This window comes from Lycorma delicatula, chromosome 8, assembly GCF_047948215.1.
Source record: "Lycorma delicatula isolate Av1 chromosome 8, ASM4794821v1, whole genome shotgun sequence".
NCBI classification, from domain to species: Eukaryota; Metazoa; Arthropoda; class Insecta; order Hemiptera; family Fulgoridae; genus Lycorma; species Lycorma delicatula.
This window is the reverse complement of record NC_134462.1, coordinates 8,915,444-8,930,671: the sequence shown is the minus strand read 5'-3', so window position 1 is coordinate 8,930,671 and position 15,228 is coordinate 8,915,444. Positions and strand designations below refer to the sequence as shown.

The 15,228-nt window shown below is 33.1% G+C and overlaps 1 protein-coding gene across 7 annotated transcripts in view; it reads left to right on the top strand.

Annotated features, from left to right (window-relative positions):
* Window positions 1-15,228, top strand: part of LOC142329299 (uncharacterized) — a 216,374-nt gene that overhangs the window by 71,187 nt on the left and 129,959 nt on the right. For 6 of the 7 annotated variants that reach the window (XM_075373747.1, XM_075373745.1, XM_075373750.1 and 3 more), the window contains exons 13-15: window positions 466-648; window positions 4,347-4,511; window positions 7,926-9,578. In XM_075373747.1, the coding sequence (XP_075229862.1) occupies window positions 466-648; window positions 4,347-4,511; window positions 7,926-9,578 (2,001 nt within the window). The remainder of the gene's footprint in view (window positions 1-465; window positions 649-4,346; window positions 4,512-7,925; window positions 9,579-15,228) is intronic. The other variant, XM_075373751.1, reaches the window with a different exon arrangement.

Sequence of the window (15,228 nt, the reverse complement as noted above, 5' to 3'; positions counted from 1 at the left end):
CTCGTGAGGAAGTGGTCCTCTGTCGATTGTGCATAAACCCACATATACATTTATTCATTCTGAATGCTATTCTTATTATATTGTTATATATTTTTCAAATTTAAAATTTTTTCAAACCAAATATATTTCTAAAAAATATGCATGTATGTGTGCATTAGATACTCACTACTGCAGTTGGCAGTTAGATGAGAAGACTACGCTGCAGTTTGTTTCCCTTCACAAGTCTGAACTCTAAGGAATCTTATGTAAAAGTTATCTTGATTTATATTTTGATTTGGTTTAATGAGAAAATTTGACACTTTTTTGATGGGAGAAACATGGCAAAGACCAGGTTATGACTGGTATAAATGAGCTATCTTTTGTGTTGGGAGAAAAATAAGGAGAAAACTGTTGAAGATTTTTATTTATTTACTTCCTCATTTGGGTGATAATACATTTTTAATTGTGTTTATTTTATTGTTGTAGATTGTGTATCCCCAGCAGACTCAACAGCAGCCACAAGGTATGCAACAGCAACAGCAGCCACAGCCACAGCAACAGCAACCTAACATGGTCTTACAGCAGCAACAGCAACCCCATGATATTCAGAATCAGCAATCACAACAGACATCAATACAGATTGAACAGATGCAGCAGCAGCAACAGCAGGTTGATATTTATTTTTTTATATTGAGTCTTAATTATTCTAGAAATGCCAACTTGTATGGATTATAATGATTGCTTCACATTTGTTGTATAAATTGTGAAGCTATGATAACTTTTCTTGTTGTATGGGCCACGATTCTTTTAATGAACATATTTCATACTGTGTTGTTAGTTTGAAGGTGAATTGATCACTTGACCTAATGTGATGGAAAATCCTAGATCTAGAAAGGATGTCATTGCATATGATGTGTTACATGGTTATGCACATCTGTATGTTTCGTAGGTGGGGTGGGATGTAACAGAACTAATTATCTTGAGTGGCAGCAATCACTGTTTTTTTCTCAACTGGATTTTTTCTGATCAGTGTAACTAATTACACTTGGTTGTACTCTGTGTTTTGGTGATGTTAAATATCTATCTTTTTAACAATCAAAGATAAAATGTTCTCTGTGTAAACCTTAAACCAATAGCAAAACTACGTCAAACTTAAGTGATAGTGATTGTTCCTGAATGGAAACATAAGGTGTGTCAAAAATATAGGCTGGCATACTCAAAAGAATGCCTGTGTTTTATTTTGGTTAAGTTATCAGAATTCATGTTTTGTTTATATGATTAACAAATTAATTTTGTAAATGTGATATTTCTGTAGTGCATAGTGGTTGCAGTAAATGCAGTTAATATCTTGTTTCCAAAACTCACATAGAAAATTTGAAAATGCAATATTATTCTAAATCAATTTATTTTTTTTTATGGTAACAGGTTCCAAAATTGAAAACAGGTTGTAATAAATGTGGAAGTGTTGTTTATGTACTGTAGTTGAACATAACCTACCAATTTTGTTTACAAACCGTGCAGATTGCTTGTTTTCTGTTATGAACCCCTGGGTGCATTACTTAACTGAATGTTGTGTATTACTGATGATAACCATGAACCATTATACAAATTGGGATTTCTGTTAATTGATATTATGTGATAAGTACAGACTATGACTAATCTTGTTGCTGGGTGCCACGGCATTGACAGCTGCAATTTGACATATACTGTGATAACTGCAATTCTACTATACTTTTAGCATAATATTTGCTTCATTATGTAACAGTTAATGTCAAATTTAATTGCAAACAATGTTGAGCTATATTGTTTCTTGATATGATTATAAGAAAGGTGACTCATTTCCCGAGTTATAATACTTGGCTTGTCTGTATTTATTTTTACAATAAATAAAATCACAATAAATTATAAAATACATTTATGTATGTCAGACACTTATAATGCTATTTAATTTATCATTTAGTGTTTGCCTGATGATGCATTTATAATTTGTTGTAAATAGGCCTACATTCTTATAACATTTAAAAATATACCATAGCATTTCTTTTTATGGCAAAATACTAAATCATTTATAAAGTCTAAACAGGATCAGAAAATATTTATAAGTAATCCATAATACCTCCCAGTAACATAAAATAAAAGTTGTATTTACAAGAAAGCAATTCGTTTCTATGCTTGAAAACTAAATTGAATGTTTTTAATTTGGATGATAAAAGGTATCGTACTAACCATTGTAGTCCAAGCTTCAGGATTCATTGCAGCATCTATACTAATCATACTTCAAAAGTATATGTTTTGATAGAGTGAATTGCTAGTTCCCAAATATTAAAGAAGAAAATGACTTTAAGCAGTGTTGTGTAAAATCAGCAGTTGCATGTTATTTCAGTAAATACTTTGTTAAAAGAGAATTTATACTTATAACCTGTGAATGTAATAATTAGTCAAATTTGTGAGTAGGTTTTACTGTATAATTTTAGTTGAAGAATTAAAATAATTTTGTATGTCTTTAAATTAAAATATTCGTTAGGGATTGCAATCATTAGGTTTTTTACATGTGTAAGAAACAAAAAAATTACTGTCTTGAAATCCATTTCAAGTCTCCCTATATACCATTTCAAGGGTACAATAAATTAAGTTCATTGGTGTCTTAATTCTTTGCATTTAGAATGGAACTGAATCTGCGCTGTTTACAACATGTATTTAAAACAGGAGAAGAAAATTCAATATTCTATATTGAACAAATTTCTTTCTGTCATTATTAAAGAAATTGATGCAAACTATTATGTTAAATGGCGCTTAAGTTTTAATTACATACTGTGTGTATGTGGACCTGTGGTTTTCTAATATTTTTTTGTTGTGTATTAAATAATTTCCAATAAAATTACTTTAGATAGCTATTTCAGTTATTAAGCAGCTGTATTGGTAGATGCTGAGGAAATTGTATATAACAGAAAATAAGTAAGTAAATAAATGAAAAAAATGAAAAATATTTATCAACAAATAAAAACTACTTAAGAATACCCAAAATTCTGTTTTTGAATGTTCTTTTAGAGTAAGAATAAAAAATACTCACAATTTTTCATTTTGGACAATTTTATTAGTAACTTTTAAATTTACTAGTTAAGTGGACTAACTAGTAGTAGCTCTAAAAGTAACAAAAAATTTAATAAAAAAATTCAGACTCAATTAATTACAAAAATAATTATTTAACATGCCATTCTAGGTTATATCCTGTTAAACCGATTGCCTCGAAGTTAACTGGACTACCAAAAATTCATAAATTAAACTTTCCAATGCGACCTTTGATCAATTTTAAATCTGTCCCCGGTTATATTACATCCAAAATAATAGATAAAATTTTTAGGAAAAAAATCAGTTTGCCTAACACATTTTATATAAAAAATGTTCATGAATTAGTATATAAATTAAAAATTTTAATGTAAATAAATACATTAAAATGGTTAGTTATGACATAACTAACATGCATCCTAGCATCCTGTTGACCGTACCGTAAAAATAAATTAAAAAGTAATTGAGAAGATCCAAAACTTATTAGAGGTTTCATCACTATTATAAAAAATATGTCATCAAAACTATTTTGAATTTAATAACAAATGTTGTACATAAAAAAATACCTTACCTACAGTATTTCCATTATCAGCAAGTATGTCAGAAATATATTACTATGTTTTTAGAGTAAGTTAGTGCGAGGCATCATTCATAAACATAAAGTTTTAATATGGACATGATTGATATTCTCATTATACATAGCCTGTTAATAAACACTGAACGTTTAATAATATTTAACAAATAATTCTTATAATGAAAATGTAGAATTCACGTCTGAAATAGATAATAATGGAGTGTTAGATTATTTAGATATAAATATCAAATTGAACAAGGACAATTAAACTGAAATGTCAATATGTACCTAATCTAATAAAACAATTCATAAAGCATGAAATCACAGTTTGTCTCATAAAATTAACACTTCATACAAATATGATTAATAGAGCAATTATACATTTATAATAAAAAAGAAAAGCTAAATGATGAAGTAAACGTCATAAAATATATAATGGTGAAAATGGATATGGTAATATTTATGAAAAAAAAAAAAATACTATTCAAAATTTAATTGTTTGGAATGTAAAATTATTTTGGTTTTTAAAGTTTTTAGGGCTGTCATTGGAAAATTAATTTTTTGTCATTATCCTATTTTTGGCTCAGGTTCAATGTATCTCTGCTAAATTTTGGTGTTTAGGACATAAAGACATTTTTAGTATTTAATGAAAAGAGAAGTAAAACTTGCTTTCATGTACGGTTAACTTCTTGTATTTAGTAATTCCTTTTTTTTGTTTTATGCATAGGTCTTGACACAGCAGCAGCATATGCCTCAACCCGGTGATCAGCAATCACAGCAGCAGTATTATTCTACCAGTGGGCAAGCCCAACAACAGCAACCACAGTTGCAACAACCACAGCAGTCTATTGATATCATACAACAGGATCAGATGAATTCTCAACAACATACCGTAAGTCATTTCAGTAGTTTATTGTTAAGTAATTGTACTATATGTTTCAGTTTTGCACTTCACTAACAGAATTTTTTTTTTTGTATTTACTGAAGAAGTATGTATCATATGTAACATTTAATAACACAAACTCGTCTAAATATTTTTAGTTTCACTTATTTTATTTGGTAATGTTAATCCATCATGAAGCTATATTTGCATTCTATTACTATATGTCTTAATGTTTTTGTTTTATTATATAATTTATGCTTTTATATGTATTTGATCATCTCATCTCAATTCTCCCCCGAGGGGAGAAGATCCCACCTCGTAGCGTGTCAGGTCCCTATACCACCCCCTCCGTTCCTTGCCAACAATGGCTTTAACGGAGGACATCTTCTTGCCCATAAACTGATCACATTCCACAGTGTTCAGCCCGGCCACGTGAGATGCCACCGATGCAGATGCCCCGAGGGACACCTACATCAGTAAATTCACCCCGAGAGATAGTATTGAGTTCTGCCTTCCGAAGAAGACAGCTGACACCTAACGCTACCATGTTGCCCTCAGAAACTAAGCTAAAAGCCTACTCGCGGAAGATCGAAGACCCTGCGCCTTTCATCTTTAAGCCCTAAACTACACCCTAGTGCATAGATGCATCAAGTATGCCGCAACAGCATATCAATCTGCAAAATTCAGTCACCCACAAACGAATATCGTTAATTTAAGTGATTGGAGTGCAGCCAGCATAAACTAAGTCCTAGAGGACGTCAGGTCTGGTCCGTCGGGAGCTGAGTATAACCTCTAGTCTCCCACTACAGCTCCACTTTTGAGGACCGCTCGGAATAGCACTAGGTTGATTGCAACCAACATTTAACTTATTACCCCCTTAATAAGTGTGCACTCCAATTCGACAAATCGCCATGCTAAAGTTAGTAAATCGTGTTCGAGGAGTAAACTCCCCGAGCACAACCTCCATTGAGACTAAATCAAAATCTAACCGAGGCCGGTGCCAAAGCGCCTACCTCTGGCCAGTTAAACTGCCTGGGCAAGGCAGGACAAATGCCAACACAGGTTTAAGACAAGGCCCCACAAATGCCAACACAGGTTTGAGAAGCACAGGCTAGTCAAGTATGGATACTGCGGCGCAAGCCGCTAGGATATCTATTCTCTGCCAGGCCGACACCATCAAGAAATGCGCAACCCAGTCTAGGACTGGGACTAAAACCTAAAGGCCGGATCCACTCATGACAGATGCGGAATCGACTCTGCAAGCAGAGCCAGCACCACCAGAAACCCACGGTCGAGAAATAAAATTGCCAAAGAAGCAATTTGGCCTCGCAGTATAAAGCATACAGCCTTCCGCATCAGAAATGAGATGGATCATATTAAGAACAGAACAACTAAACGACCTGGCAGATCACCCAACTGACGATGGGCGGTGTTGAAAAACAACTCTGTATGTATTTGATCAGGAAGAAGACATGTTGGGTTAAATGATTATGAAAAAGTAGATAGATCCTTGGTAGGAATTGAACTTGAGCCTAAGTGTTGTAGAAGCCATCATACTTGCTACACTAGCTAGCTGCTGGAAATGAAATACTTAAAAAAAAAAGTTTTATTATAAATATACTACTGTATAGATTTTACAACAAAATATTTTAATGTTCAGTATGATGACAAATTTAGTATTATTTCCAGTTATTTGATCAAGTGATGTATGTTTGGATAGCTTATCTGTTGATTATTCTGTTAAAATGCTTACTTTTTTTTTTTAATTGAATGGTAATTATTTTTTAAATCTTTGTATCTGATTCATCTTTCATTATTGATTTCTCACTTCCAGTTTATTATTTATTCTTAGAGCGCTGCTTTATGTAATTATAACCTGTTGGTATTTAGATTTAATAAAAATTTCTGATTTAGGTAATACTGAGCCCAAACTGGAATGTTGCATTAGTTATTTTATCAAAATTTGTCTGAATGAAGTGAAAAAGGTACTGCACTGCTTTTTTTTTTTAATTCAACAGAATCCTCAAATCGTTTTTGTTGAAAAAAAATTTGTTAAAATAATAGAAGAAATTTAATGTATATCTTTCATTATTAAAATTACCATAAAGTCTCTGCAGGTACATCAATTTTAGTCTTAGATTTTTTTATGATAAAAGTATTTGTTTTGTTTCATCATAGTCTGTATTTTTACTGACTTTTTTTTAACTAAAGTACGATATTACTTGTGGTCACATGGTGGGAGTAGGATGAAAATGAATTCTTTTTTATGTTTTGTTATGAGGAGTATAAAAAAAAACCATTTACTTAAATAGGGGTTTCCTTATGTGTTTATATATATACATAATCATAGGTGTACTTGTATGTATACAGTATTATGGCTCAATAAACTCCATAACTACCAGATCAATTTTATTGAAATTGAGATATGCTGTAGTAGTGTATCTGAATTTGTGCATGTGAAAATTTGATGAAGGTTAGTCGAGTTCTTGAGTTACACTCAATTTAAGGTTGAAAAAATTTGAGCAGGGTAAGTTAGAAGCGCGGTTTGTTATGATGCTGCAAATTGAATTGTTGATGTTTCTTTATTTGCAGTATCTATTGCTAGCAGTAATAAACAAAATTTAAAAGATGGTCTTAAATGTTGGTCTTTTTTCACAGAACTGCAAAAGATCTTTAGTATCATTTGGAATTTTTTCATTTGTATCCTGTTGAATTCTGTACAAAATCTTAGATTAGATAATAAATTATAACATTTTTACAAAGAAAATCAATATTTATGGTTACAAAGATTTAATATTTATGATACACAGTTGATTACAAACCAATAGAATGAATTCTAAGAATGCTGTTGGCTTTTAATAAGAATAGTTTCAAATAAAGCAGAATGAATTGGCTTTATAAAGATTATGTTATTGCAACGATTACAAATGATTCAGATGGCAGTCACACACCTAAAACACTACCTTCATTGTAGTTATGATATTTGCCTACTAGCAGGGCTCATAGTTATAGTATGGGAGTGTTGAAAATCTGGTTAATATCTCTGCCTATAATATTTAGTTGAATAATGTTTGTTGGTTGATAATTCGTTCAATTTACAGTTAACCACTGACTAATTGCTTATTGTTTGGTAGATATTCATTATTAACATTTAACTTTGTCTTGTTTACATTAATTTAAAGTGTTTAATGATCCTCTTTTAATAATAATAAAAACAACATTTTATTCAAAGTTTTTTAACACATGCTTGCTGATGGTGCACCCAGAAAATTATGCGCGCGCGTTTGTGTTTGTCAAATTACATAATAACACAAATACATATATGAACAGCTTTTTAATATTCATGCACTAATTTGCTATGTGTTCACTGTTGCTTGTTGCTTTTTTGCTTATTTTTGTTGCATGATGTCTGTTTGTCACCAGGGTGTGTTCCCCTCACAGATGCAGGGATTGCAGTCTCAGCCATCCCAGCAACAGTCGCAACAGCAGCAGTCCCAGCAACAACAAATAATTCAATCTTCTGTTTCGGTTCCATCACAGCCTGTTCAACCAGATTTGACTCAACATCAGCAGCCTCAATTTGTTGTTCAGCAACAAACTACTCAACAGGCTACAAATGTTCAACAGCATTCAGTTCAAATCCAACAACCACAAATGGTTCAGATGGCGGTCACACCTCAAACACAACCTGTACTGCAACAATCTTCACAGCAAGTAACAAATATACAGCAACCTCCACAGCAAGTAACAAATATACAACAACAACCTCCACAACAAGTAACAAATATACAACAACCTCCACCACAAGTAACAAATATGCAACAACCCCCACAGCAAGTAACAACAAATTTACAACAACCTCCACAGCAAGTAACAAATATGCAACAACCTCCACAACAAGTAACAAATTTACAACAAGCTCCACAGCAAGTAACAAATATGCAACAACCTCCACAGCAAGTAACAAATATGCAACAACCTCCACAACAAGTAACAAATTTACAACAAGCTCCACAGCAAGTAACAAATATGCAACAACCTCCACAGCAAATAACAAATTTACAACAACCTCTACAGCAAGTAACAAATATACAACAACCTCCACAGCAAGTAACAAATATACAACAACCTCCACAGCAAGCAACAAATATACAACAACCTCCACCGCAAGTAACAAATATGCAACAACCTCCACAGCAAGCAACAAATATACAACAACCTCCACAGCAAGCAACAAATATACAACATCCTCCACAGCAAGCAACAAATATACAACCTCCACAGCAAGCAACAAATATACAACAACCTCAACCACAACCACTATCAACACAACAACAACAACAAACAGTTCAGCAGCCACCTATCATACAACAGCAGACTGTTATTGGTTCTCAGTCACAACCTGTGCATCAGCAAAGTACACAACAGACCACTAATATTCAGTATCAGACTATCCCCCAGCAACCACAAATTGCACAACAGGTGACTGTAACTGCTGTTACATCACAATCACAACCACAACCTGTACATCCGCAGTCAACTCCACAAAATATTAATATACCACCACAAATGGTTCAGGGACAGCCACAAATAATACAGTCGACTATTTCATCACAGTCACCACCTATACTTCAGCAAACAACTACTCAACAACAAACTGAAAATATTCAACCACAGCAAACTGTTCAACAGCCGCAGGTTATGCAGCCTACAGTTATCCAGCCACAACCTCAAGTGATTCAGGAGCAAATAGTGAGTCAGCAACAACATATTCCTACTTATCAAAATCAGTTGTCCACTTCACCTCCATCACCACCACCATGTATAAAATTACCACCTTCCCAAGTTGAACAAAAAATGCTCATTGAACAACAAACACAGCAAGTCATTATTCATCAACAGGAACTACAAAATCAGCAACAGAAAATTCAGCAGCAGCAGCAGGAAATAAATGTTCCATTACACGTTGAACAAACACAACAGTCTCATATTCCTCCTATTCAACCTCCTCAGCAGCAGCAGCAGCAACAGCAACAGCAACAACAGCAATCTCAGCAACCATCTCAACAACAGCAGGTCTGTACTTAAAGTAAATAATTAATTTGTACATATGCCTCAACTTTTATTGTTGTTTTTAATTGTATATTGCTGGTTTTATTAGTGAAATTAGTTGTTTTCTTAAACTATTGGCTTTTTAAAAATTATTTTGTGGATTTTATATACTTCTTTTTGTGTCTCTTACTTATTATTTATGGTATATATTATATTGACATTAAGTACATTAACTGTAAACATACTCTATTAATGCAAAGGAATGTATTGATTTTTAAATACTAAAAATACAACAAATCAGAATTTTAAAAAAAATTATTTAAAATTTGATTTAAATAAAATGTTTATAATTTTTCAGATGAGATTTGAAGTGTGATGAGCTCATAAAAATGTTTACATTATTATTCACATCACATTTCATTACATTATATTATATTATATACAGAGTGTTTTATAATGTTCTTTGGAGTTACAAAAATTCAGTACAAAAAAAGTATTTCACTTACCTAAATGAAAGTTGTACAAGGTGATGCAGGGACTCAAACAGTTTTTGTTAAAATCTCTAAATGTTCAATAATATGTGCTCCTCTGGGGACACGGCACACATCAACACAAAAATCTAGCTCTTGCCAAACTCGTTCTAACATGTCATTTTCGATAGAGTTGATTGCATTGATTATGCAATCCTTTAGCTCAGCGATATCGTGCAGTATTGGTGGGATAAACGCCTTATCTTTCATGTAACTCCAGAGAACCAGAGAAAGAAATCACATGGCGTGAGGGCTGGTGATCTTGGTGGCCACAGCATAATGTCTTATGCAGGTCTTACGTTGGTCTTCTTCATACACACGTCCAGCACCGAGGTAATGTTGTGTTAAGATACTGTCAAACCTTGTTATGAAAATGGGCAGGACAACCATCTTGCTGGAAAATGAAGTCATTGAGTAGCTGAGGCATAAGCCATAAGCCATAATTGTAACATATCCAGGTATGACGTATCTCCATCAGAAAGGCACTGGATTAATTGAAGATTGTATGGTTTACATAATAAACTTTTACGGAGAACTCTCCACACTGTTGTTTTCAGAATTCCCAATTCTCCGCCTGCAGCCACAGCCAATTTTGACAGGTTGTGAATGAAACTTGCACGCACACATTTGACATTGACTTCTGAGGTTGATGGACGACCAGTTGATTTTCGTTTGCACAAGCAACCAGTTTCATTGAATTGTTTATACCATGCACGAATTGAATTGTCCCTTGGTGGCTCCTTATGAAATTTCAACTGAAACGCACGTTGCACAGAAATTACTGACTTCGACAAGTGAAATTCTAACACAAAACAACTTCTCGCTTCCTGTGGCAGCCATTTTCTCTACTGTCGACGCCTAGCGAGCAAATGGTTTACTAACTGCCTAGTATATGTGGAAAAAACTATTTGAAGTACTCTTTCGTACAGTGCTTGTTTTATTCTTATGAGTGAAATAGTTTTTTGTTAATGAATTTTCGAAACTCCGAAGAACATTATGAAACGCCTTGTATAATAACCTGGAGGGGAGATGCTTACAAAGGGGACTAAACTTTGATTTTAGCCAAAGGTTGGGAAGCGATTACAAAGGGAACTATTGTAGTATACTGTATCTAACTTATTGGGCTGTCTTTGTAATCAATTTTATTTCTTGTAACATTTTTTTTGCTTGCAATGTAAAGCCTATTTTTATAGGCTTTGTGGGTGCAGAAGGGTTGTTAGGGAGGATTTTCAGTCAGCAGGAAAACCTATAAACAAAAAATTCATCACTTGTGACAATTAATAATTTACATGCAGTAATGATTAAATACTCCTCTTCTCCATTTTTTTTTTGTCTTCAGTCATTTGACTGGTTTGATGCAGCTCTCCAAGATTCCCTATCTAGTGCTAGTAGTTGCATTTCAGTATACCCCCTACATCTTACACCCGTAACAATTTTTTTACATACTCCAAACGTTGCCTATCTGCACAATTATTTTCTTCTACCTCCCTCCATTATTAAAATGAGTATTCCAGGATACCTTAATATGTGGCCTATAAGTCTGTCTCATCTTTTAACTATATTTTTCCAAATGCTTCTTTCTTCATCGATTTGCTGCAACACATCTTCATCTGTCACTTTATCCACCCATCTGATTTTTAACATTCTCCAACAACACCAATTTTCAAAAGCTTCTAATCTTTTCTTCTCACTGATCGTCCAAGTTTCACTTCCATATAAAGCTACGCTCTGAACATGTACTTTCAAAAATTTTTCCTGACGTTTAAATTAATTTTTGATGTAAACAAATTATATTTCTGACCGAAGGCTCGTTTTACCTGTGCTATTCGGCATTTTATATCATTCCTGCTTCGTCCATCTTAGTAATTCTAATTCCCAAATAACAAAATTCTTCTACCTCCATAATCTTTTCTCTTCCTATTCTTACATTCAGTGGTCCATCTTCGTTATTTCTACTATATTTCATTACTTTTGTTTTGTTTTTGTTTATTTTCATGTGGTAGTTCTTGCGCAGGACTTCATCCATGCCGTTCACTGTTCTTTCTAAATCCTTTTTACTCTCAGCTAGAATTACTATATCATCAGCAAATTGTAGCATCTTTATCTTTTGACCTTGTACTGTTACTCCGGATCTAAATTGTTCTTTAGCATCATTAACTGCTAGTTCTATGTAAAGATTAAAAAGTAAAGGGTATAGGGAACATTCTTGTCAGACTCCCTTTCTTATTACGGCTTCTTTCTTATGTTCTTCAATTATTACTGTTGCTGTTTGGTTCCTGTAAATGTTAGCAATTGTTCTATCTCTATACTAGAACCCTAATTTTTTTAAAATGCTGAACATTTTATTCCAGTCTATGTTATCAAATGCCTTTCCTAGGTCTATAAATGCGAAGTATGTTGGTTTGTTTTTCTTTAATCTTCCTTCTATTTTTATCTGAGCCCTAAAATTACTTCCCTTGTCCCTATACTTTTCCTGAAACCATATTGGTCTTCTAACACTTCTTCTGTACAGAATTCAAGTTAAGATTTTTGATGCACGGCTAGTTAAGCTAATTGTTCTGTATTCTTTACATTTATCTGCTCCTGCATTCTTTGGTATCATGACTATAACACTCTTTTTGAAGTCTGACAGAACTTCCCCTTTTCATAAATATTACACACCAGTTTGTATAATCTATCAATTGCTTCCCCACCTGTACTGCGAAGTAATTCTACAGATATTCCGTCTATTCCAGGAGCCTTTCTGCCATTCACATCTTTTAATGCTCTCTTAAATTCAGATCTCAGTATTGTTTCTCCTCTTTCATCCTCTTTGACTTCCTCTTCTTCCTCTGTAACACCATTTTCTAATTCATTTCCTCCGTATAACTCTTCAATATATTTCACCCACCTATCAACTTTGCCTTTCGTATTATATATCGGTGTACCATCTTTGTTTATTACATTATTACATTTTAATTTATGTACCCCAAAATGTTCCTTAATTTTCCTGTATGCTCTGTCTATTTTACCAATTTTCATTTCTCTTTCCACTTCTGAACACTTTTATTTAATCCTCCACTCTTCTTTTGCTAGTTTGCACTTGCTGTTTTTAGTATTTCTTAATTGTTGATAGTTCCTTTTACTTTCTTCATCATTCTTATATTTTCTACGTTCATCCATAAGCTGCAATATATCGTCTGAAACCCAAGGTCTTCTACCAGTTCTCTTTATTCCGCCTAAGTTCGCTTCTGCTGATTTAAGAATTTCTTTTTTAACATTCTCCTCAAAAATCTTAGTTACCTCCTCTTCCTCAAGCTTCTCTAAATTCCACCGATTCATCTGACACCTACTCTTTATGTTTTTAAACCCCAATCTACATTTCAGTAACACTAAATTGTGGTCGCTATCAATGTCTGCTTCAGGGTAAGTTTTGCAGTCGACAGTTGATTTCTAAATCTTTGCTTAACCATGATATAATCTATCTGATACCTTGCAGTATCACTTGGCTTTTTCGCTGTGTATATTCTTCTATTATGATTTTTAAATTGGGTGTTGGCAATTACTAAATTATACTTCTTGTAAAACTCTATAAGTCGGTCCCCTCTTTCATTCCTTTTGCCCAGCCCGTACTTACCCATTATATTTACTTCCTTACCTTTTCCAATACTTGCATTCCAATCTCCAACTATTATTAAATTTTTATCTCCTTTTAATTGCTTCGTCAATTTCTTCGTATACACACTACCTCATCATCATCATGGGTGCTTGTAGGCATACAGACGTTAACAATCATTGTCAGTTTAGGTTTCGATTTTATCCTTATTACAATGATTCTACTGCTATGCATTTTGAAATACTCTATTCTCTTCCCTATCTTCTTTTTTCTGTACAAAACCTACTTCTGCCCGCCCATTATTTGAAGCTGAGTTAATTATTGTAAAATCACCTGACCAAAAGTCATTTTCCTCTTCCCACCGAACCTCTACATCGATATTTATCCTATTCATTTCCCCTCTTTAAAATTTCTAACCTACCAACCTTTTTTAGACTTCTAACATTCCATGCTTTGACTCGTACAATGTTATTTTTAATTTTCTGGTGACTCCTTCCTTAGTAGTCCACACCCTGAGCTCCAAACAGGGGACTAGTTTACCTAAGGAATATTTTACCAAGGAAGGTGCCTCAATCATTTTTATACGAAAATGCAGAGAGCTACATTTTTTCGGAAAAAAGCAGCTGTAGTTTTCCATTGCTTTCAGATGTACACTACTCAGAGGATTGAGTGATGTTGATATGGTTGTTTAAGTCGTCCTGACCTACGCCCTTAACAACTACTGAAAGAGCTGCTGCCCTCTTTCAGGAATCATTCCTTAGTCTGGCTCTCAACAGATATCTGAAAAATAAATTGGTTGCAAGGAATTATTCGAAAGTATGATGCTTGAATGCTTCTTGCTTCAAGATTGTAATATCATGATAAGTTTTTCATATTTAGCATTGCCTGTTGTCTGTAATTAGGTGCATTCTTTACATATTTAAGTGCAAACTTATTTCGAATTCTTCACCAGTGAGCAAAGTAAAAATATTCAGACGTCGTTCCTTACAAATCCCTATACAAGTTTCATCATGTATCATCCATAGTACATTTTTTTTCTTCAAAAATAACTAAATTTTCTATGGCACTGTACACACTTTTGTCTGTAAATAGTCCCAAAACTGTTGTATTAGTTTCATAATTATACTTTGGAAAACTGAAAACAGGGAATTTTAATATTATAAAAATTATTTTTGCTATTTGTTTACTACATGGCTAAGCTTAAGTAGTGAGCCACATACAAAATATTACTTTAGATAATAAACTGAAACTGAATAAAGTACTGATAATAAACTGATAAAGTGAAAGTGAAAAATTGAATGCAATCAGTAATGCAAAATAATTGCCATCATTTTTCCCATTAGCATAACTTTTATATACAGAAAAGCACAGTGTTTTATGTAGAAAATGTTGATATTTTATGCTTATAGGTTTTTTGTGGTGAAAGAGATTTGTTTTTTTTTCTGTTGAGACGTGTTATCAAGTTTTTAGTAAAGAATTGTTAAATATGTTTGTAAAAATTAGTTTAGCTTCTTGTGTATTGATCTGTAATCGTATAACTTATGTAAAC